The 25,255-nt window shown below is 52.1% G+C and overlaps 1 protein-coding gene across 1 annotated transcript in view; it reads left to right on the top strand.

Moving 5' to 3' along the window:
• Window positions 1-19,249, top strand: part of LOC127566582 (structural maintenance of chromosomes protein 1A-like) — a 55,766-nt gene extending 36,517 nt beyond the window's left edge. Inside the window, 8 exon segments of the mRNA XM_052009035.1 lie at window positions 458-611; window positions 1,699-1,809; window positions 6,226-6,382; window positions 9,144-9,298; window positions 10,915-11,066; window positions 13,043-13,112; window positions 14,588-14,698; window positions 17,738-19,249. Coding sequence (XP_051864995.1) covers window positions 458-611; window positions 1,699-1,809; window positions 6,226-6,382; window positions 9,144-9,298; window positions 10,915-11,066; window positions 13,043-13,112; window positions 14,588-14,698; window positions 17,738-17,818 — 991 coding nt within the window. The 3' untranslated portion in view covers window positions 17,819-19,249.
• Window positions 19,250-25,255: the final 6,006 nt, after the last annotated feature.

Genomic DNA, 25,255 nt, shown 5'->3' with positions numbered 1-25,255 from the left:
TTCTGACCCAGCAGACGTGGTGTGGGAAGGAACAGCCGAGCTCCTCCCCTTTATATCTGTACAGGACAGGATGTTGATCCCTGGAGCCACAGGAGACTGCAGGTGCTGGAATCTGGAGCAACACACAAGATGCTGGAGGGACTCAGCGGGTCAGGCAGCATCTGTGGAGGGAAACGGACCTTCGGCGTTTCGGGTTCAGACCCTTCACCTGTGGCATTGACTGTCCATTTCCCGCCATGGATGCTGCCTGACCTGCTGGGTTCCTCCAGCGGGATGTTGAGCCCTGCTGACAATGCATCAGTGCAGCCTTGCAGGCTCCTCCAGTCGAGTAGCCCCACTGGAAAACAACAATGTCCGGACAGCAAACCTTGGACTTCGGCCTGGAACTGGTGCAGAGGACCGATCGGTGGAGGCGGGCCCAGGTTTTGTTCCTCATTCTCTCTTGTCCCTCCTGCAGGGAAATGACCCACCTGCAGAAGGAGGTGACTGCCATCGAGACCAAGCTGGAGCAGAAACGCAGCGACCGCCACAACCTGCTGCAGAGCTGCAAGATGCAGGACATCAAGCTGCCCCTGAAGCAGGGGAGCATGGACGACATCAGTCAGGAGGAGGTGATGCTTTCTGTGTGCTCCTGAATGATATGTTCTAAGATGTCTCTGTCCTTTTTCCCTTCTCTTGCCCCCCTTTTCCCTTCCCTTGCCCCCCTGTCCCCTTTTCCCCTCTTCCCCTCCCTTGTCCTTCCTCTGCTTCCACCAGCCCACTTGCCCCATTATTATCCACCCTACTGAGTTCAACACTAACTCCAGACCTTTTTATACTGGCTATCTCCCCTCTATCTTTCAGTTCAGATGAAGGGTCTTGATCTGAAATGTCGGCTCTCCATTTGCCTTCATGGGTGCTGCTCGACCCTCAAAGTCGAGTTTATTGTCATGTGCACAAGTCAATGTGTGCACGGGTGCAATGAAAAACTTACTTGCAGCAGCATCATAGGCACAGAGCATCAGAAACACAACATTCATAAGAAAAACACAGATTGCACGCAGGTGAATTGCGCGCAAAAGAACACAATTAGAATAAAAAACACAATTGTGAAAATTGGTCCCAGTGTTGCTGTACTGAGGCAGTGATTAGGGTTGTGCCGGTTGGTTCAAGAACCGAATGGTTGAAGGGAAGTCGCTGTTCCTGAACCCAGTGGTGTGGGGACTTCAGGCTTCTGTACATCCTGCCTGGTGGGACCTGTGAGAAGATGGCACAGCCCAAATGGTGTGGATCTTTGATGATGGATGTTGCCTTCCTGAGGCAGCACCTCCTGTAGATACTCCCGATGGTGGGGAGGGATGTGCCTGTGAGGTATTGAGCTGAGTCCACTACTCTCTGCAGCTTCTCACGTTCCTGCGCATTCGAATTGCCGTACCAGACCGTGATTCAACCAGTGAGGATCCCCCTCCTGCTGAGATCCTCCAAGCACCAAGTCCAGACTGACGTGCTGTGCCAGTGGTAATGACGTGCTGTACGGCAGGAGGGATTACCGCAGCACTGAGGGAGTGCCGTGCTGTGCGTGGTTAGGCACCGAGGCAGCACTGCACCGCGTATGAGGCGGGGCTGCGGGAGGGGGCACCGCTTTCCTGCACCTCCACCCTCCCTCCCCACTGGTCTACTACACCTTGCTGAGCTGATACGCTTATGTTCCTTACTTAGGACGGCTTGCAGTCCGAGGACACAGGCAACAGTTCCCAGAGGACCTCGAACGTCTGCGCGCGGGAGGCACTGATCGAGATCGACTACAGTGAGCTGTGTGACGACCTAAAGGTAGGAGATTCCCCTCCCACCTTAAACCTGCGCCCTCTAGTTTCAGACTCCTCTACCCTGGGGAAAAGACTGTGACCTTTCACCTTATCCATTTCCCTCATGATATTGTATACCTCCGTGAGATCACCCCAACTCTCCAGGGGAAAAGCCCCAGCCTATCCAGCTTCTCCTTATAACTTATTACGATGAAATGGACTTTTGACCTCACGATCTACCTTGCACCTTACTGTCTGCCTGCACTGCACTTTGTAGCTGTGACACTCTACTCTGCATTCTGTATTGTTTTACCCTGTACTACCTCAATGCACTGTGTTGAATTGATCTGTATGATTGGTATGCAAGACTTTTTTCACTGTACCTTAGTACAAGTGACAAGAGTATTCCAATTCCAACTCAAGCCCTTCAGTCCCGCCAGCATCCTTGTGAATCTTTTTTGCACCCTATCCACAGCTTAAATACATCCTTCCTATATTTCGGCAATCAGAATGGACTTTAAAGGGAGAAGGCAGGGTGTGGCTCAAGTGGACCTGAAAGGGTGGTGGTCTCACGGACCATGTAGGGTGAAGCAGGAGCAGGGATGGACAGAATGAAGGGGCAACCAAGCAAGGAATGTACAACAGCAATCAGCTGCAGGGAGAGCAGAGTGATTGGAAGTGAACTGGGCAATGTGGAAAGGGTGCGGATTCGGCAGGGTGAAGCACAAATCGATGCGGGTAAATGGGATTAATGTAGGGAGATGCAAGGGCGGCATAGACATGGTGGGCTGAAGGGCCTGTTTCTGTGCTATATGACGCCTTGACTTTGAGAACTGCACACAATACTCCAAGTGTGGTCTCACCAATGACTTGTACGGTTGTAACATGATGATCCAACTCTTGTGCTCAGTGCCCTGACCGAGGAAGGCAAGCGTGCCAAATGCCGCCTTAACCACCCCGTCCACCTGTGTCACCACTTTCGGGGATCTGTGTACCTGCTGTATCCCTGGGTGTCTCTGTTCTGTAACACTCTCCAGGGCCCTGCCCTTCCCTGTGTCAAGTCCTGTACTGGTTTAACTGACCAAAATGCAACACTTCGCACTTGTCCTTTGTGTCCTGCTTGCAACTTGCTACCCACTAATCTTTGTATCATCATCAAATTTGGCTATAGTGCATATGTATGCTCTCTTTATTTAACTCATTGGTACTGGTTGCACATAGCATGTGTGAGCATGTACATATAGTATAGAAGTTTTGTACATAAGCCAGAAGGCAATGTTCTAAAAGGGATACAAGAATCAGAATCAAATTTATTATCACTGACTTATATGACGTGAAATTTGTTGTATTGCGGCAGCAGTACAGTGCAAAGACATAAAATTACGATAAATTACAAAATAATACAAGAGAAAAGGGAATAACGAGGTAGTGTTCATGGACCATTCAGAAACCTGATGGAGGAGGGGAAGAAGCTGTTCCTGAATCATTGAGTCTGGGTCTTCAGGCTCCTGTACCTCCTCCCTGATGGTAGTAATGAGAAGAGGGCATGTCCCGGATGGTGAGGGTCCTTGGTGGTGGATGCTGCCTTCTTGAGGCACTGCCTCTTGAAGATGGTCCTCGATGGTGGGTAGGGTTGTGCCGTGAGGGAACTGGCTGAGTCTACAACCCTCTGCAGCCTCTTGCAATCCTGTGCACTGGAGCCTCCATACCAGGCGGTGATGCAACCGGTCAGAATGCTCTCCACCGTACATCTATGGAAATCTGTAAGAGTCTGTAGTGACGTACTGAATCTCCTCAAACTCCTAACAAAGCAGAGCTGCTGGCCTGCGGCCTTTGTGATTGCATCAATGTACTGGGTCCAGGATACATCCTCCTAGATGTTGACGCCCGGGAATAGGAACAGAGTGATCTCGGAGTTTATGTGTGTTGTTGTTTGATTTTTGGCAGTAATTTAACCAGAAAGTGGTTTAAAACAAAACATATGCTGAATTTTACACAGTAAAGCTTCGATAAGCTGGCACGCTTTGGATTTTGATGGTGTAGGACTGAGAGCTTTTCCCAACCTTTGGATGTTTTTCCTATATCCCAGCACACTTTTAATTCACTTTTATTTTAGATGTTATGGACTAGCATAGTAAGGTCCCCAGTGCATCTGTTGGAAGTGTGGGAGGCAGAATTCGGTGAGGCAGATGTTGAACCATTGGGATTTCTGAACAATGGGACAATGAATTATTGGAGTTTTACTGTAACTAGAATATAGGGTGCAAGAGAAAGGAAGTCATTGTGAACCTTTATGAAATGTAGATGGAGCATTGTGTCTGGGGAGGATGGGGTGTCACACTGCGGGAAATTTGTGAAGCTTCTGGAGGGGGTGCAGAAGAGATTCACCAAAATGATCCCAGGGTCTTGAATAATGTGGATGGACCTGGGAAGCTTGAGGGGATCTGATAGAGGTGCTTAAAAAATCATAAAGGGTATGGAAAAAGAGAGAAGCCATTCTTACCGCATGGGGGCCAGAGCCAGGGAACGAGGGTGAATGGCAAAAGAACCATTACATTGCAGTTGTACAAGAAGTTGGTGAGGCTGCATTTGCAATACTGTGTTCGGTTTTGGTCACCCTGCTAAGGAAAAGATGCCATTAAGCTGGAAAAGGGCGCAGAGGAGATATGAGGATGTTGCTGGGACTCGAGGGAGTGAGTTAGGGAGGTTGAGCAGGTTGGGACTTTTTTCATGGGAGTGAGAGGTGATCTTGTAGAACTGTAGAAAATTGTGAAGGGCATAGATAGGGTGAAAGCACAATTTTCCCAGTGGTGGAAAATCAAGAATTAGAGGGCATAAGTTTAAGGAGAGAGGGGAGAGATTTATTAGGAACCTGAGGGGCAACTTCTTCACCCAGAGGGTGGGCAGTATATGGAATAAGCTGCCAGAGGAAGTGTTGAGGCAGGTACATTAACAATGTTTGTAAGGTACTTGGATAGGTACATGGATGGGAAAGGTTTAGAGGGATATTGGCCAAACCTGGGCAAATGGGACCAGCTTAGATGGGTGTCTTGATTGGCATGAAGGAGTTTGACTGAAGGGCCAGTTTCCATGCTGTATGGCTCTGTGACTAAAACTGGAAGAGACATGATGGAAAACCCTTGCACAGTGAGTGGTTAGGGTCAGGAACGCAAGGCAAGGGGTCACAGTGAAGGTGGGTTCATCTGTGGTATCCAAAAGGGAGTGGATAAGTATCTGAAAGGGAAGGAGTTGCAGGACTGTGTGGAGAGGATTGGGGCTGGCTGGATTCATCTTGCAAGGAGCCAGTATGGACCCAGTGGGCCAAAGGGCCTCCCGTGCTCAGTTGTTTTACTCTAGTTGAGTCCTGCAGCGTCCTACTACTTATAGCCCTGACCTCTATGATATCTTGTGCTAGGTCGGGCATCAGCAGATATGGTAGCTCATTGGCTCGGCTACTGGAGTTGCAGCTCAGAAGCACGGGCATCTGGCTCAAAGCCACAAATCCCCACTGCAGCAGCTGGGGAATTTAAACTATTGGAATAAATGGGGAGGAGAACTGCAGTCTCGGGCTGTGATCCTTCGGGTCACTTAGCACTAATGTGGTTGACCACAAACTCGCTTCCTGCTGCTCGACAATCCACTCCAGACCAAGTGGGAATGGGCAGCTTGCCAGGGCTGCCTGTGCCCCATGGACTAATACATTTAAAAAGCAAACATTTTATTTACTCGGAGGGTGAACAGAATTTAAGTTCCCCGTTTACCGTGGTGGGACTTGAGCTCCTCTCTCAATGAACTTAAATTGGTAAATTGGTTTATTATTGTCACATGTATGGAGGTACAGTGGAAAACTTTGTTTTGCCTGCCATCCATGCAGATCATTTCATCACATCAGTACATTGATGTAGTACAAGGGAAAACTATAACAGAATGCAGAATAAGGTGTAACAGTTACAGAGAAAGTGCAGTGCAGGCAGACAATAAGGTGCAAGGTTACAACGAGGTAGATTGTGAGGTCAAGAGTACTGGGGGACCGTTCAACAGTCTTATAACAGTGGGATAGAAACATCCTAACCAAAGCTTTCTTGGGATGTGGGTATGGCCCAAGTTGCTTACGAGAAGGTGATGACAACCATGGAGATGCTTGGACTAAGTAGGGAGAGAAATCCAGAGATTCCCTATCCTTGGAGAGAGGGAATTTCTACTCATTGCACCCACCTCCTGGCACTGAGACTAGTTCCATGCTTCCTAGCCTTGGGAAGTAGCCCTAAGCTACCCCAGCAAAGTACCCCCTCACAAGGGGACACAGAGCATCCCTGTTGTTCACTCTAGTTGGTGTAACCCCAGTGGAACACAAGGGGAATTGTTTTGATGGGGGGGTGGGGGGTTGGGTCCCTCGCACTGAGCCTGGCCTGACTTCGTTCCTCCCACCCCACCCCTACAGGACGCGCTGTCGGACGATGAGGTCAAGATCGAGATGAACAGCCTACAGCAGAAGGTGACGGAGCACCAGAACATCCTGCAGCGGATTGCGGCGCCCAACATGAAGGCCATGGAAAAGCTGGACAGCGTGCGGGACAAGTTCCAGGAAACCTCGGAAGGTGGGTGGCAGGAGTGTTGCGGACTGCGCTCCGTTCTCCTCTGGGGTCCGATTGGGCCGGTAACCACTGGGCAGCATTGGTCGCGAATCTCGATGTTACCTCGAGGCCATGGGTTCTGTCCCACCCCAGAGGTTCAAGCCCATAGTCCAAGCCCTAGGGAGGGAGTGCTGCGCTGTGGGAGCGGCAGCAAGGAGGGAGGGGTGCACCATGGGACAGGGGTAGCAAGGGAGTGCTGAGGGGTAATTACAGCCTGGTTTTGAGCACGTATGGAGGCAAGGAAGGAGAAGAGAGGCTGCCTGTGACAGGGTTAGAAGTCAGGCCAGGCTTCACAGGATAGTGTACAGTCAGAGCAAAATGAACCAAGAGGTAATGCTGGGGCAAGAGGAGGTGGGGGGAGGAGAAACCTACCAAATAATGTGAATTCAGATTCGGATCAGCTTATTGTCACATACACCAGGGTGCAATGAAATTCCTTGCTTGTGTGAATCTCACAGACTAAACAGTGTACATGGTAACAATGAATACAGCAATGAGCGCAAAACAATGGAATGGTGCAAAGATTGTGGCTTTACTTCCAGTTGTCAAACCTTGCTTTTCAGTAGTCAGGTTTGGGTGCACAGACTAGAGGGGCTGCACCGTTCAGCCATCCAGGCTTTGTAATCTTGCTCGGAGTGAGGTACGTACTGGGGCTGGATGTGGCTTTTCTCCAAACCCCGTGCGGCACAGTTGCTGACCCCTTCCCTCGCCGCCACTCCCACTCCCACCTGGCGCTCATCAGCCAAACTCAGTGGGGGGTGGTAAGAGCCAGGGGTGGAGCTGAGATTGTTTCTCCGTGGCTTTTCTCATCAGCTCTGAGTCGGGGGGCGGGATGGGGGGGTGGTGGGGGAGAAATAAACACGAGGTAGCCGAAACTCGCCTCCCTTGCATTCCAGGGATGCCTTGGATACCTTCTCCAGCAACTCTCTCAGGTGTGCAAGGGTAGGGTTGCTAGAGGACGTTCCACATGCTAGTGGTCAGCCACACAGTGGGACAGCTCTTGAGATGAGTCGAGAGCACAAAAACAGCCCTTCAGTGTGTCTGCTCTGTGCTAGCCTCCAACCCACCCCCCTGCACCACCCCTCCACCGTCCTTGTTTCAGACACGGTAGTGTAGCGGTTAGCGTAACGCTATTACAGCACCAGTGACCCGGGTTCGATTCCCGCTGCTGTCTGTAAGGAGTTTGTACATTCTCCCCGTGTCTGCATGGGTTTCCTCCGGGTGCTCCGGTTTCCTCCCATATTCCAAAGACGGACGGGTTAAGAAGTTGTGGGCATGCTATGTTGGCACTGGAAGTGTGGCGACACTTGCGGGCTGCCCCCAGAACCCTCTACGCAAAAGATGTACATCGAAACATACAAGGAAATACGTGTGACTAATAAAGATATCTTATCTTCCACTCCATCTTACTTGAGTTCATCCAGCTGTCCCTCTCCCACTTCTCGTGGGAGCAAGCTCCACAAACTCCCCAACTTTCTGGGGAAAGAGGTTCCTCCCCAACTCCTGATTAGCATTTATCAACGAAGGTCATATTTATGGAATTGTGATCGTCTGTGGAGAAGGGAATATTTTCCCTCTCTCCCCCTTCGTGCATTAATCCTTTAAGGATTAATGTCGCCATCTGTTCCCTGCTCAAGTTGAAAGAGTTTACTTTTGAAGGCATCTCTGCTCCCACGTCAAATCGCCTTGCATTATTTGCTTTGGTGCTGTACGAAACAATAAGGCACTCCCGTGGTGTGTCGCCTCTGGGCACTGCCCTTCCTGCAGCGAGCCACTGCCGCCAGAAACTTCCTCTCCAGCGATGCGGCACTCCCCTGGGGAGTTGGTTCTCGTTTCTGGACTGAGGAGTTAACCCATGACTGTTGTAAGGGAGTGGGATGCCAGAGGAGGTGGTCGAGGCAGATGCAGTTACGATTTGGGAAGATACTTGGATAAGAAATGAGTGAAGGGATGCGGGTAAACAGGATTAGCGTAGGTAGGCATGGAGGAGATGGGCTGAAGGGCCTGTTTCTGTGCTGTACAACTCTAACTCTGTGGGAACCAGCTGGGAAGCAGTCTGCATACTTCACTCTGGTTCGGTTGCAGTCGCCATCAGTGTGAGATTCCTGCTAATATGTTTGTGAGATCACACCGGTGGGCTCCGAGACAAAGGAGTCACTTTGCTCCCTGGCCATCCCAATGAACGTGTAGGCACAATGTTTAGTAGCGTCATGGATTGTAGTTCCCCTACTTAATGTCATAGATTTTCTGTGTCTATTAAAACTGTTAACTGAGAATAACAAGGGGTATCCTAGACATCTCTTTCCATGGTTCCCCTGAGCCGTTGGGCACTGCAGTGGTTTAAAAAGCCTGCAAGTTGGATGTGGGATGGGCTTGCAAGACTGTTGAAGGGGCTATTGAATGCCATTCACTCAGCCAGCAAAGGTTCAGCATAGGAAGCAGAAACTACAGCAACTTCTCCCAATAATAGCGAGCTCATTTCTGCAGCAGGCTGCAGTGAGTGGAGGATCACTACATTATCAGTTCTGTGAATAAAATCATTTGCACTCACCCGTGAGTGTGGAGGAGACCCAGCTTGGGAGTTGAGAGAATTACCCGTCTGTCCCCTCCTCTGGCTGGCCGCAAGCACTGCCATTTTACGCTGCCTTTTCTCCGCCCAACCCCCCCCCCCCCCCCCCCCAGTAGTTTCTGACTGCTTTCTTTCTCTCCCTGCCCCTCTCCCCAGAGTTCGAGGCCGCACGGAAGCGGGCAAAGAAAGCCAAGCAGGCCTTCGAGCAGATCAAGAAGGAGCGGTTCGACCGTTTCAACGCCTGCTTCGAGGCCGTGGCCACCAACATCGACGAGATCTACAAGGCTCTCTCCCGCAACAGTAGCGCCCAGGTAAAGAGAACCCATGCTCAAGTTCAAATGTATTGTCATGGACGTACATACCCAGGGTATAAGTGCCATGAAAATTAGCTTTTTGCAGCTGCAGCTCAATACATATTACGTAAACTTAACTTGACAGAAATTATAATAACTTGCGTGACAAAATAAATAAAAATAGATGTAATTATATTAGTGTGAGTTGCGGGAACTACAGTCCATGGTGGTGTTCGGGTTTTTCAGGTGGGTTCAAGAACCTGATGGCAGTGGGGAAGAAGCTGTTGTTGAACCTGGAGGAGTGGGTCCTCAGGCTTCTGTACCTCCTGCCCGATGGCAGCATCGAGAAGAGGGCAGAGCCTGGATGGTGCGGGTCCCTGATGATGGATGTCGCCTTCCTGAGGCATCGACGTCCTCGACGGTGGGAGAGCTGTGCCCGTGATGGAACTGGCCGAGTCCCACCGCTCTCTGTAGCCTCTTTCATTCCTGTGCATTGGAGCTCCCACAGCAGGTTGAGATGCAACCAGTCAGATTGCGCTCCACTGTACATTTGTCAGGGTCTTCGATGGCCTCCCGAATCTCGAATTTGTCAGGGTCTTCGATGGCCATACGAAAGTAGAGATGCTGGCACGCCTTCTTCCTGGTTGTATCTATGTGTGGGGTCCAGGACAGAATCCCGAATTTGTCAGGGTCTTCGATGGCCATACGAAAGTAGAGATGCTGGCACGCCTTCTTCCTGGTTGTATCTATGTGTGGGGTCCAGGACAGATCCTCCGAGATGTTGACACCCAGGAACTTGAAGCTGCTCACCCTTTCCACCGCAGACACTTTAATGAGGACTGGTGCTAGTTTGCCTGACTTCCCCTTCCTAAAGTCCACAATCGGTCTAGCTGACGTTGAGCGCGGGGCTGGTCACGGCTGACTGGACCTTGCTGCACTTTCCCTGTGTGCCGCCAATGTTGGACATCAGCCCTTCCATCAGTCACCGTCTGGAAGGCAGCCAAAGGGCCTCGATTTAGCTCCCCAGTCTGAAGGGTCAGCAGCCCTCATCACTGTGGCCCTCCCCCAGCACTGCGCCAGGGAGCCTCTGCCTGGATTGTAGGGCTCAGGCCTTTGGAGGGGGAGCTGGAGCCCACACCTCTCTGACGCTGAGGCTGTTGGAGCTGAGGTCGGAACAGCTGTGACTCTATCTGATGGTCAGCTCTTGGGATAACGCTGGTGGGATCGACCGGAGCCAAATGAGAGGGCAGGCGAGGCCTTGAGTAAATGTCTCATTGGGGGGAGAAAAGACACCTCCAACACACAGTGCTCCCTTGGCACTGCTCCGTACTGTGGGAGGATAGGTGCCACCCCACAGACACTGCAGAGCTGCCTTGGCTTTGCCACTCCCTCAGCCTCGCCTCGCCTCACCCGCAACAGAGTGTTCCCTCAGCCATTGTCCGGCGGTCACTTGGCAACACCCCTCCCTCGGTGCGGCGGTCCCTCGGCAACGCCCCTCCCACAGCGGTGACCCGACTCAGATGTGAGATGTTGGCGAATATCCCGTTAGTGTAAAGGCGTCAGGATCTCTCACTACTTGGGGAGCCTCTGGTTAACTGTAGCTTGTCTTCATCTGTGATTTCTGGCTTTTTCAGGCCTTCCTGGGCCCAGAGAATCCTGAAGAGCCCTACCTGGATGGGATCAACTACAACTGTGTGGCTCCAGGGAAGAGGTTCAGGCCCATGGATAACCTATCAGGAGGGGAGAAGACGGTCGCAGCCCTGGCTCTGTTGTTTGCTATCCACAGGTGGGTGTTCTTAGGGTCCGTACTGGGAGCTCCTCTCAAGAACACAAGCCAATCAGCCCCTCAGGTCCGTGCTGGCTCCTGGCAGAGCACTCCCATCGGTCTTATAGCCCTGTTGCTCATTCCCTCTTCACACACCCATTGCCACTTAACCACACTAGGGATAACTCACAGTGGTCGATTAACCCACCGACCCGCACGTCTTTGGGGTGCGGGAGGAATCTCTGAGGGGATTAGGTCTCTTAACAGCCAGTGGGAGATAGAGAAATAGATATGTAGACAGATTGTAGAAAGATTTACAAACAGGGTAGTTGTCGTGGGTCATTTTAACTTCCCCTATATTGACTGGGACTCCCCTAGTGCCAGGGGCTTAGATGGAGCAGAATTTTTTAGGTGCATCCGGAAGGGTTTCTTGAAACAATATTTAGATAGTCCAAACTGGGGAAAAGGCCTTGTACAGTATTTAGATAGTCCAGTTGGGGAATGAGCCTGGCCAGGTGATTTGAAGTTTCAGTCGGGGATCATTTTGTAAACAGCGATCATAATTCTGTAAGTTTTCAGATAGTCATGGACAAGGATAAGACTGGTCCTCAGGGGAAAGTCCTGAACTGGGGGAAGGCTAATTACAACAGTGTTAGGCAGGGATTGGGGAAAGTGATTGGGAGTGGCTATTTGGGGATGAATCCACATCTGACGTGGTCTTTTAAAGTTCAGGGCCAGCATGTTCCCGTGAGGATGAAAGAGAACTACATCGAGGTAGTACAAAGGGAAAAGCAGTAACGATGGGGGGATAGGCGAGTCTAAAATTAGAGGGCAGAAGTTGAGAGGGGAGAATTTTTAAGGAGATCTGAGGGGTAGGTTTTCCCACACAGAGGGTGGTGAATATAAGACAAGATCTCTTTATTAGTCACACGTACATCGAAACACACAGTGAAATGCTCCTTTTGCGTAGAGGGTCTGGGGGCAGCCCGCAAGTGTCGCCATGCTTCCCGCGCCAACATAGCACGCCCACAACTTCCTAACCCATACGTTTTTGGAATGTGGGAGGAAACCGGAGCACCCAGAGGAAACCCACGCAGACACGGGGAGAACGTACAAACTCCTTACAGACAGCGGTGGGAATTGAACCCGGGTCACTGGCGCTGTAATAGTGTTACGCTAACTGCTACACTACTGTGCCTGTTGTCTGGAACAAGCTGCAGAGGAGGTGCTGGAGACAGATACAATTACAAGGTCTTTGGATAGCGACTTGGAAAGGCATAGAGAGATATGGGCCTAATATAAGCAAATGGGATTAGCACAGGTGGACATTACGGTCAGCATGGAGTGGGCAGAAGGGCCTGTCTCTCTGCTGTATGGTTCTATAATTCTACGAGGAGGCCCTTCACCCTCCTCGAACCTGTTACACCAGGAATGCTAGCCTCGTGGTTAAGTTACTGGACTGGCGGCCAAGGATCCGGATCACTGGTCCAGAGTTCAAGTCCCACCCCGGCATCTGGGGAATTTAAATTCATCTGGGATCAAATACAGGTCAACGATGGTAAGCGTGAAGCGACTGGATTATCATGAAAACCTACCAGGGAGGAGCAGGGTGGAAGCTCAGTCTCTGAGTAAGTTCAGGGAAGGGGTGGATTGATCATCAGCATGGACAATTTGGGCCGAAGGGCCTGTTCCTGTGCTGGATTGCTCTGTGACGTGTGAACAGGAGGATGCCATTCAGCCTGTCCTGTTGTTCTTGGATCACGACCGATCTCTGCTCCTTGACGGCAGTTTCCCTGCGTTTGATCTGCATTCCCTGGTACCCTTAGAAACACGAGCACCTCTGTCCATGGCCTGCAAAACTCAGCTGAGCTGCAGCTTGAGAGGTGTCTGGCAGGGCTGGCCTCCTGTGGGGTGGGTTGGCGACGGGGGGTGGGGGGGTTTTCCAGGATGCAGTACAGCCGGGCTACTAACCAGGACTTCTCTTCTCCCCAACCCAGCTACAAGCCCGCCCCGTTCTTTGTCCTGGACGAGATCGACGCTGCCCTCGATAACACAAACATCGGGAAGGTGAGTGCCTCTGTCCCGGTCGGCTTGGGATGTCTCACCCCTGCAGTTGAGCCGACTGCTGTGGTCAGCCGCGGTTGGGTGGCTGCTCCTCGTGGTGGAGCTACCGGTTTCCGTTTAGCCGAGTGCTGCAGGCTCATTCTCCTGGCGCCTCCCTCTCTCGCCCTCTGCCGTCCCCTCTATTCCCACTCGGGCTGGAGACAACCAGGACTGTTTCCGGTTTGTCCAACTGCTCCCAGCCTGGCCCCTCCTGCAGGAACTTCCCTGATAGGAAGTGTATAAGATTATGAGTGGCATAGGTAAGGTGGACAGCCAGAAATGTCGAATGCCAGAGGACATGCATTTGAGGTGAGAGGGGGAAGTTTAAAGGGGATGTGCGGGGCAATTTTACTTCTACACAGTGGTGGATGCCTGGAACGGGCTGCCAGGGGAGGTGGTGAAAGCAGATACAGTAGTGGTGTTTAAGAGGCTGTTAGACAGATGTGTTGTGGAGGGTCGTGGCTGTCACGTGACAGCAATGCCCACTACCTGGTTGGAAGACACACCACTGCCAATCAAGGTTTAGCCCTGCCCCACCCATCAGCGCACACCTGACCATTGGGCCCTTTAAGTACCTTTGTACTTGGCCTTGGGCCATTGTAAATTACCTGGGCTGGACGCCCCCCCCCCCCAGCACTATAAAGGGCGCTACGTGTGCTCGGCTCGCTCTCTCTTCCATCTTCGAGGGACCGCCCTGCTTCACTCCAGGCCGAGCACTGTGGAACGGCGCCGGAGAGATCATTGGTGAGGTGTTTAAGGGTTGGGAGCGTTTTAGTTAGTATCCCTAGTAGCACAGAGCCATGCCTGCACTGAGTCAAGGGGTGGCGGGTATCGTATTGCTTTTCCTTGATTGTCTACCTAGTTTGTTTTGTGTGTGTGTGTAGTTTCTCCCCGGTGTGATTTTCCCCACGCTTGCTATAAACTGACCGTGTGTGTGTGTTATTCCTGTTGCCATTTTCCCCACACGTCCTTTGTAAATAAAATCCCCTACTGCCAGACTGTGTTCAGAGTCCTTGCTTTTGAGACCCATTGAATCTTCTCTCACTCATAATAACAGACACATGCATAAGGCAGGGAATGTAGGGATATGGATCATGTGCAAGCAGAAGAGATTTAATTTGGCAGTGTGGTCGGCACAGACATTGTGGGCCGAAGGGTCTGTTCCGGTGCTGTACTGTTCTGTGCTTGCTCTGTGTCCATCTCCCCTTTCCACCAGACCCAGCCAGCCGAGTTGCGGAGAGCTCCCTTCTGCGTCCCACACTCGATCCTGAGGGACTTTGTTGCCCGCTGTCCTGTTAACCTTGTGTCAGAGCTGCAGGGTCGGGTAGCTGACTAGCGGAGAGGTGCAGATGCGGTCGGGTCCCCCGGGAGGCAGCTGTGTCTCCGAGGGTGGGGCAGTTGTTTGTACTTCCTCTGACGGCCCGTGGCCTCCCCAACAGGTCGCCAACTACATCAAGGAGCAGTCCGTGTCCAACTTCCAGGCGGTGGTCATCTCCCTGAAGGAGGAGTTCTACACCAAGGCCGATGCTCTAATAGGAGTCTACCCTGAGGTAGGTGTCTGCCCCCTCTGCCGCTCGTGGGCCATAGCAGGGTGCTTGCATGGGGGTGCCTGCAAAGCACCAATGTTTGGGTGGCTGTGGGGGCTTATGACAGGGAACCTGCCCCATTCAAACAGTGGAGAAGGTGAGAGCTTCGTTCATGATCAATAGCCAAGTTATCACCACCTGCCCCTTCCCTTCTCGTTCTTCCCCACTCCCTTTTCAATTCCAGCTCACACCACCACCCCCCCCTACCCACCTTCCTTCCAGACTCCTGGAGCTAGGTCTCCCCCGCTGCCCTCTCAAGGGGCAGTCAGTAGACACAACACTGTGAGTGAATTAAATCAAATGAGCATACGTGTCCTTGGAAGGTGAGGGGGTTGCTGGCAGGGATCTCTAGGTCACTTCCTGCTCCCTCCACCGCTACTGACCACTGCAGAGGGTTTTAAACCCTCCGTTGAATCATAAGATATGGGAGCAAAATTAGGCCATTTGGCCCATCGAGTCTGCTCTGCCATTCAATCAAGGCTGATTCTTTTTTTCAAGCCCATTCTCCTGCCTTGTCCCCATAACCCTTAACCCCCTCCCCAGTCAAGACCCTATCAATCTCTGCCTTAAGTACATCCAATGACTCGGCCTCCACAGCCCTCTGTGGCAACGAATTCCACAGATTTCCCGCCCTCTGGCTGAAGAAATTCCTCCTCATCAGTTCTAAAGAAACGTTTTATTCAGTTTTATTCTGAGGCTGTGCCCTCGGATCCTAGACTCTCCTACTGATGGAACCTAGATTCATACAGTGTGGAAATGGGCCCTTTGGCCCAACTCCCTCCATGCCCACCAAGTTGTCTACCTGAGCTAGTCCCATGTGCCTGTGTTTGGCCCATTATCCCTCTAAACCCTTCCTATGCATACCTGTCCAACTGTCCTTTAAACACTGTAATCGTATTCACCTCTACCACTTCCTTGGGTAGCTCATTCCACATACCCACTGTGTGGAAAAACTTGCCTCTCAGGTCCCCCTTAAATCTTTCCCCTCTCACCTTAAACCTCTGCCCTCTAGTTTTAGGCTCCCCTACCCTGGGGAGAAGACTGTGACCATTCACCTTATCTACTCCCCCTATAAGGTCACCCCTCAGCCTCCTACGCTCCAGGAAAAACAGCCCCAGCGTATCCAGCCTCTCCTTATAACCCAAGCCCTCTAGTCCCGGTAACATCCTTGTGAATCTTTCCTGCCCCCCTTCTAGCTAAATGACATTCTTCCTGTAGCTGGGCGACCTGAACGGCACGTTGTACTCCAGGTGTGGTCTCACCATGGATTAAGAGGAGCTGTGTAAGAGAGCAGCCCTGCCAAAAATTTATTTTGGAGCAGGCTTTTTACAGCAAGGACAGGGTGGTCCAGCTGCCCAGGAATGGCTTGGCACACTTCAGCTGCTGGCTCCAGATGTTCCCCAAACCCGGAGTCAGCTGCCAGGAAAAATTTCCCCAGCTCCAGAGGGTTGCGGCCAAGTCAGAACCGCTGGGCCTCGGTGTCCTCCCTGCCTCTCTGGGGCAGGTAATTACCGACAGCTTTCCCTAAACTGCAGGAGGAGGCTGTTCAGCCCATCAGGCCTATTCTGGCTCTTCGAAAGTGCTCCAGTTGGCACCCTCCTTGGCCCTCCCTTCTTCCATAGCCCGAAACACTTTCCCCTTCTGGTGTTGGTTGGATTCCTCTTCTGAAACTTCGAAGGCTTGCCGTCCAGACATTTGGAAGCCGGCTGCGTCTGGCAGCCAGGGGGCAGGGCTGCGTCTGGACTGGGATTGGGGTGGAGAGGGGAGGCCATCCAGCCGTGACTCTCCCCATCCCGCCCACCCCCCCCGATGATGCTGATTAAACCAACTGTCCCTGTCTTGGCTGCACGAGATCATTATTGCTGTCTGAATGAAAAATAGTGCTGTCCTTCCCATCCCCTTTAAATCGCTCCCCCCCCCCACCCCCGGATCATAGAACATAGAACATTACAGCACAGTACAGGCCCTTTGGCCCACAATGTTGTGCCGACATTTTATCCTGCTCTGAGATCTATCTAACCCTTCCCTCCCACATGCACCCCCCCCCCCCTCCATTTCTCTATCACTCACATGTCTATCTAAGAGTCTCTTAAATGTCCCTAATGTATCTGCTGCCACAACCTCTGCAGGCAGTGTGTTCCACACGCCCACCACTCTCTGTGTAAAAAAACTTACTCCTGACATCCCCCTTATACCTTCCTCCAATCACCTTAAAATTATGTCCCCTCGTGTTAGCCATTGTCGCCCTGGGAACAAGTCTCTGACTGTCCACTTGATCTATGCCTCTTATCATCTTGTACACCTCTATCAAGTCTCCTCTCATCCTCCTCCTCTCCAAAGAGAAAAGCCCTAGCTCGCTCAACCTATCCTCATATTCCCAGGATCGATGATCCTGGGACAGTACTCCACTGGACAGGCTATTTGCCCCACAATGTTGTGCTGATCTTGATGCCAATTTGTACAAAATGTCCACCTCCTATGTATCATCCATATCCCTCCATTCCCTTCATATTCATGTGTCTGTCGAAAAGCTGCTTAAACTCCACCAAACTGCCTGCTTCCACTACTACCTCTTAGGAACCCCTCAGGTCTCCCCTCAGCTTCTGCCGCTCCAGAGAAAACAACTGGTTTGTCCAACCTCTCCTTGTAGCTTGTGCCCTCTAATCCAGGCAGCATCCTGGTGAACCTCTTCTGCACCCTCTCCAAAGCCTCCACATCCTTCCTGTAACAGGGTGACCAGAATTGAATGCAGTACTCCAGATGCAGTCTAACCAGAGTTTTATAAAGCTGCAACGTAACTTCCCGACTCTTGAACAATCCTCGACTAATAAAGGCAGCCTCTCCAGTCTGACCCAGAATCTGAAACCCCTTGACCCAGATGGTATTTCCAATTGGCGTACCTTTGCAGACTCTCGGATGAGGTTGCGGTGGAGTGGGGGGGGGTCCACAGAAGGGTGGTGCGGACTAATTTCTTCTGCCCTCTCTTGTCTTCTTCGCACACAGCAAGGAGATTGCGTCATCAGCAAAGTGCTGACCTTCGACCTGACTGGGTTCCCGGAAGCTGGCCCGTCGCCTAATGAGTAACCGGAGGGTGGGGGGGAGCGCCTGTGTATCTCCATACGCCTGACTGTGTGCGTGTGTGTGTGCGCAGTCTCCTGTGTGCCTGGCTGTGTGTGTGTGTGTGTGTATGCGCGCGCCGGTGACCGACCGTCGCCCTCTCTGGGGATGGACGGGAGGTATCCCACTTTCCTTTTGTACCTTCTTCCTTCTCCCTGTCACGTGGGGTGGGGAGGGGGTTCTGCGTCCAAGGAGGGGGTGCAGAAGGACACGGGAGTGATCTGGAGCTCTCTCCCCCACCATCCCGCCAATTAGAGAAGGCATTTTTTCTCCCCCCCTCCCCCCCCCCCCCCCCCCCCACGTCAAATGACAAGCAACAGACTGGCTGAGCAGGGGCATTGAAGATCTCCTATTGCCCTCCAGTGATGTTACCAGGAGGCAGGGTTGTGAGGTCACTGTCCCATTTGATGCAGCTCCTTCACAACGCCGGTGAGCTCCTGATTCACCCATGGCACCTGGACCTGGCTTCTCGGGGGAAGACAATGCTGTCCAAATGGAGAGCTCCCGGGGCTCTTTCTCCACCTTGTGGGCGTCCTTCCTTTGGCCCCTGCAAGTGAGTTTGGCTGACGTCGGCGAGAAGCTCCGGTGGGAGATTGAGGAAGCCCAGGGAGTCTTCTGGACCGCCAGCCGAAAAGAAGCTAGAATCCGAAGCAAAAACTAGACTGGAAGAACTCAGCGAGTCAAGCGGCATCCGTGGAGGCAGAGGGGTAGTTGATGTTTCCGGTTGGGACCCTGCATCTGTTTTCTTCTGCACGGGGGACGAACTGGAACCTGTGGTGAAACCGTTCCCCTGTCTGGTATATCCCCTCCCCGGCTTAAGGACACTTTGAGCCCTGACTCGGCACTGTAGCTCGGATGGCACCGTGCTCTCCGGACCCCAGCAGCCGAAGCTTCATCCCACTTGTTGGGATGGTGTGGGAGAGAGGGAGGGATCGGGCAGAGATTGCCATCGTGCTGCTGTTCCTGCCAGCGCTTGGCCCGGAAACCCATGGGGCTCGCATTACCCGTTTCCCCAACCCCAAGCCTTCTCGTGAGGAGGGGCTGCAGAGCTGTGCGGCACCTTGGCTGGAAAACACACACCTCCCCCCCACCCCCCTGTAATATATAAACCGCTCACGGGAGACGACCAAGTTCTTAAATTAAGATATTTGATCGGTGATGTGTTAGATTCAAGGCCTCGCCGTCTTGAATAGACATGACGTCCTCTTGCTTGCTTGTGATAGGATGCCAGTGAGAAATAGCTCTTAGAAGTATAACAGGCATAATATCTACTGTTTTTAGTGTCAGGAAACTTGTTATTTTAGTAGACAGAATCATGTTAAATCTTTCTGCAGCTTTATGCTAAAATCGTGTGTGTCATGAAAATTTCCCCCTAATAAAAATCTTTTATTGACTTTACTGCTGTGTGTGAGCGTGAATGCTGTTCATCTCTCTGGTGTGTGTTTGCGCAAAACCACCCCCCCCCCCATACACATTGATGGTTTGTGTGCGTGCAACCCCCCCCCCCCCCCCCCATACACCCATGTGTGCATGCGTGCAAACCCTGAGGGGGCGTGCTATGCATTCCCCAGGCACAGCTGTGTGTGTGTGAGCCCTGTGCAGTTGTTTAGAAGTTTGTTTTATTCACTCGAGGGATGTGGACTTTGCAGGCTGAACTGGCCTCTATTTGCCCGTCTCTAGTTGCCCTTGAGAAGGTGGTGGTGAGCTGCTGCCTTGAACTGCTGCAGTCCTTGAGGTGTGTGTGTGTACCTACAATACTGTAGGGGAGGGAGTTCCAGGGTTTTGACCCAGCGACAGTGAAGGACCGGCAATATATTTCCCAGTCAGGATGGTGCGTGGCTTGGAGGGCAACGTCCAGGTGGTGGTGGTCCCCGCGCTTTTATAGAACATAGAACGTGACAGCACTGGACAAGCTATATGGCCCACCATGTTGTGCCGGTCTTGATGCCGATTTATACTGAATGTCCCTCCATATTCATGTGTCTGTCTAAAAGCCTCTTAAATTCCACCAAACTGCCTGATTTCACTACTATCCCTGGTGACCCATTCCAGGCACCTACCGGTTTACTCTGCATAAAAAAAACTTTGCTCACATCGCCTTTAAACTTCCCCCACCTCTAAACTTGAAAGCACGTCCTCTGGTGTTTGACATTTCTACCCTGGGGAAAAGATTCTGACTGTCTACCCTATCTCTGCTTCTCATAACTTCCAAAACCTCTATCAGGTCTCTCCTCAGCCTCTGACGCTGTAAGGAGAACAACACAAGTTTGTCGTACCCTCTAATTCAGGCAGCATCCTGGTGAACTTCTTCTGCACCTTTTCCACTACGTCCACATCCTTCCTGTAACAGGGTGAAACCAGAACTGCACACAATACTCCAAGTGCAGTCTGACTAAAGTTTTATACACTCTTATACTCAACACCCCTCGCAATGAAGGCAAGTGTGCGGTACGCCGCCTTTACCACCTTGTCCACTTGTGTAGCCAATTTCAGTGAACGATGGACCCTTCTGTTGCTGCCCTTGTCCTTCTAGCTGGTAGAAGTGGTCGGTGCTGTCCAAGGAATCTCGGTGAGTTGTTGCAGTGCATCCTATCGTCACTGTTGCAGCGAAGCTGGTCGTTTTGAGTACAGCAAGCTCCCATAAGCAACATCTGTTGATGACCAGCTCATCTGTTCTAGTGACCCTAGCTTAGGGTAGATATTAACCCCAGGAATTTCCCACCTCCCCAATTGTGACAGTGAAATGTACAGAAGTTACTAGGGTTGTGGTTAGTGAGGAAGATTTTATAGCAGGGTGTAGCTCAGTTGGAAACTGGCGGAGAAACGGCAGATGCAGTTTAATCTGGGCAAGTTTGAGGTGTTTACTTTGGGAGGTCAAATGGAAGAGGAAAGTATACAGGAAGGGTATAATCACCTGACTGTACAGTAAGTGGCAGGGCCCTTGATAGCATTGATGTACTGATCTCTAGGTACAAGTCCATAGCTCCCTGAAAGAGGCGACACAAGTAGATAGGGTGGTAAAGAAGGCATGTGGCACACTTGCCTTCATTGGTTGGGGTGTTGAATCGAAAAGGCATTGCAGCTGTACAAAACCTTTGAACCCTGGTCAAGTCCCAATTTAATTCTGACTTTGTCCCCTGTGTGAATCACAGGAGCCCCGAAGCGTAGAACCAGCACCGGTAGCGTTAGCAACGTCAGAAGAGGCAGCTACGAGCCCGTGGTAAGGCGGTGCTTTTCGCAGGCATCCAGAGACCCTGACAGGAGCGAGACCGACGCGAGAGCTGAGGCAGTGAGCCAGGAGCAAGGCAGGCAGGGTCCGGAGGAGCAGGAGCAGCTTTGTCACCCGTGATGGACGGATTCTGTGCAAGAACGGTCAGAGTAGGAGTTGCAGGGAGTGGGCGTGAAGGTTGTGGTGGTCAGTGCTGGTACAAGTTGGCAGTAGAGTCCAAGACAATGTGGAGGTGACACACAGTGAAATTCATCTTTTGCGTAGAGTGTTCTGGGGGCAGCCTGCAAGTGTCACCACGCTTCCGGCGCCAACATAGCACTCCCACAACTTCCTAACCTGTACGTCTTTGGAATGTGGGAGGAAATCGGAGCACCCGGAGGAAACCCACGCAGACACGGGGAGAACGTACAAGCTCCTTACAGACAGCGGCAGGAATTGAACCCGAGTCACTGGCGCTGTAATAGCATTACGCTAACCGCTACACTACCGTGCCTGCCCTTACACTACTGTCTGGGGACCTGAGGGGAAACTCCTTCACACAGAGGGTGGTGGGTATTGGTATTTGCTTTATTCTGGTTACGTGTCCCAAGATACAGTGAAAAGCTTTTGCTTGTGTGCCATCCAGACAGATCATGCCATACACAAGTATATTGAGGTAGTAAAAAGGAAACCGGAATGCAGAGTATAGTGCTATAGTTGCAGAGAAAGGGCTGTTCAAGGTAGACAAATAAATTGTAAGAGCCACGACGAGGTAGATTGGAAGATCATGAGTTTATCTTTGAGTGTCTGAAGAGGTTCATTCAAGAGTCTTCTAACAGTGGGATAGAAGCTGCCCTTGAGCCTGATGGTTCGTGCTGTCAAGCTTTTGTATCCTCTGCCCAACGGGAGAGGGGAGAAGAGAGAATGCCCGGGGTAAGAATGCCCACCGCTCTCTGGGGGAAAAAGTTGCCCCTTGGGTCCCCTTTAAATCTTTTCCTCTCTCACCTTGAACCCATGCCCTCAAGTTTTAAGACTCCCCTACTCTGGGAAAAGACGGTGACTGTTCACCTCATCTACGCCCTTCATGATTTTATAACCCTGTGAAAGGTCACCCCTCAGCCTCCTACACTCGGGGAGAAAGGTCCCAGCCTGTATAGTTTCTCCTTATGACTCAAGCCCTCCAGTCCCGCCAATACCCTGCTGAGTCTTACCAGTACCTGTTTGTGTGTTTACCTTTGAGATGCCCGCTTTCTGAAAGAGTTAATTTCTGATCTTGGCTGATGCATAATGAGACCCTGTCAGTGAGAGAAAGAAAACAAATTCTTATAGAATTGATTTTTGCCACTTTAGGGGTTTACAATTCTCGGCAGGCAGCAGTAAACGTCTCATTTTTTTATTCAGTTGTCAGAAATGGTTTACCTGGATCGGAGTGGAGCAGCAGTAAGTGAACCCTAAGGCAAATGCACTCTGTCCCAGTTCTGCTTGGCTTAACTCCTGAGCGTTGGACTCAGACATTCTGCTGAAGCACAGATCAGTATGGAGGGGAGAGGCATCCCCTCTCAGGGCAGGGACAGCATAGGTCAGACACAGGGTGAAGCTCCCTCTACACCGTCCCCTCACACACTCCCGGGGTCAGACACAGGGTGAAGCTCCCTCTACACCGTCCCATCACACACTCCCGGGGTCAGACACAGGGTGAAGCTCCCTCTACACCGTCCCGTCACACACTTCCAGGGTCACAGGGTGAAGCTCCCTCTACACCATCCCATCACACACTCCCGGGGTCAGACACAGGGTGAAGCTCCCTCCACACCGTCCCGTCACACACTCCCAATCACTTTGAGTGATTGGAGAATTGGCGGGAGAACCGGAAGCAGCTGTGCTCAATCGTTGTGAGGAGTTGCTTCAGTCAGTCTGCTGCAGGGTGGAGCAAGGGAAAGGTCTCCGTCTTTGACCGAGGAAAGGGGAGAGGAAATGCCATCTTACTCCCCCAAGAAGAAGAAAGAGAGCTTGCTTTAACATCTCTGGTTGGTGCATGTGGGTGGAGAATCTGCTGTGGGTGGCAGAAGAGGTCTTGCATTGCAGGGGTGGGGCTTCCAAACACAGCAGGCAGGCTTCCACTGTGCTGCTTCCTCCTTCAAACCAGGGGAACACCCCTGGGTGAAGAGACTACTCCTCACAACCTCGGCTGAGGCAGCTTTGGCTGGTCTGGGTGAAGAAGCTTCCCTCAACCCCAGCTGAAGAGCCACCATCACAAGGTGTTGGTCACCCTGCTTATAGGAACGATGCCATGAGGCTGTAAAGAGGAGATTGTTGCTGGGACTCGGGGGACTGAGTTACGGAGGGAGGTTGAGCAGGTTGGGAGTGTAGGAGACTGAGGGGTGATCTTATAGAGGTGTATAAAACCATGAGGGGCAGAGATAGGGTGAAAGCACACAGTCTTTCCCAGGTTTGGGGAGTCAAGAATAAGAGGGCATAGGTTTAAGGGGAGAGATTTCATAGGAACCTGAGGGGCAACTTTTTCCACCCAGAGGGTGGTCCGTACATGGAACGAGCTGCCAGAGGTCGTGGTTGAGGCAGCTACATGCATGAGGACTTGGACAGGTACGGAGAGACTCCTCCTCCAGATCTCCAGGTCAAGGGGCTGCAGACAGGGTGGAGGGAAATGTCTCTCAGCAGCAAGTCGCCTCAGTCTTGCACACGCTGCCTGAATGGGATCCAAGAGGAGCTTAGAGGAAGGGCAGAGAACAGGGCAGTGTATAAATGCATGGCTCTTAGCATGGGCAGTATAGACGTATCCAACACTCAAGTATCCTGTTGACTGGACTTGGCAACTCTCAATACAAATTCAGCAAGAGGTTTTCGTCATGAAGTAGCTCATCAGTGTCATGTTGTGAATCCGTAAAAACAAAGCTATTAAATAGGTCAGTCGTTCCAGCTCCCCAAATGTTAAGTGGGTGAAGGGATGTTGGCTAAGAGAGGCCGTATTTGGGGGACAGAGTTGCGGGCTCGTTGTGGCTCACTGGTTGAACCACTTGCCTTCTGAGCTGGAAGGTTATGAGTTCGAGACTCGACTCTGGGCACCTGAGTGTCATCCAAAGGTGATGGTCGGGGGAGGGGGAGCGCCGCGCTGCCGGAGGGGCAGCGAGGAGGGAGCACCGCGCCATAGGACAGGTGCACCGGTTTTGAGGGAGACCCACACAATGGGAACGAGGTGACAATAGGAATGTTGCTCAAAGCCGTGGACTGTGGAAAGAGGCAACTTGCAGCTCGATCAAAGGAGTCAGGGCCCAGACACAGTCACCATTGCCAACGGCAGAGTGACAGGAAATCAGGAGGGGGTCACGGAGGGGCGGAATGGCCAGAAGGGGTCACAGATGAGGGGTGCAGGGATCAAGGAGACGGGGAGGGATGTGGGGACCAGAGGGGTTAACAGGGAGGGGCGTGGGGGCACACAGACGGGGAGGGGCACGGGGGCCAGAGGGGGGCATGGAGACGGAGGGGAGCGGGGGCTGGAGGGGGACACAGAGACAAGGGAGGGGTGCTGGAGGTGGAGGGGGGCACAGGGAGGGGAGGGCTGCTGAGGCCAGAGGGGGTCATGGAGATGGGGAGGGGCGCGGGTGTCATGGAGACAGGGAGAGGAGCGGGGCCTGGTGGGGGTATGGAGACAGGGAGGGGAGGGAAGCAAGGGCTGATGGGGGTTATGGGGAGGGGCAAGGGCAACACAATTTGGAACCCAAGACCCTCTGTTTATTCTGGTCGTCCTTGCTGGGTATAGCCACAGCAATAGGCTAACAGAGAGGATCACATCTTGCTGTGCAAAATAGTTCTGGGTGCTTGTCGTAACATGCCAGCAACAACCCACAGGTAAAAGCAGACGGGAGATGGGAGAGGTAACCCAACCATCAGCCCCACACCACCCTGTGGCACTTGAGGGCAATACCAGTGCTACTGCCCACCAGAGTCTCACTGCTGGCTGCAGCTGTGGGCAGAGAGTGGGTAGTGAGGTCAGTATCAAGGCTTGCCTTACTTCTTAGGCACCCTGTACAAACTGTTCACACAGTCCCAGTGCTCCAGTCAGACACGGTGAGGGTCCCTCCACACCGTCCCATCACATACTCCCAGGGTCAGACACAGGGTGAAGCTCCCTCTACACGGTCCCATCACACACTCCCGGGGTCAGACACAGAGCGAAG

This window comes from Pristis pectinata, chromosome 43, assembly GCF_009764475.1.
Source record: "Pristis pectinata isolate sPriPec2 chromosome 43, sPriPec2.1.pri, whole genome shotgun sequence".
Classification (NCBI taxonomy): Eukaryota; Metazoa; Chordata; class Chondrichthyes; order Rhinopristiformes; family Pristidae; genus Pristis; species Pristis pectinata.
This window is presented reverse-complemented; position numbering and strand designations above follow the sequence as displayed.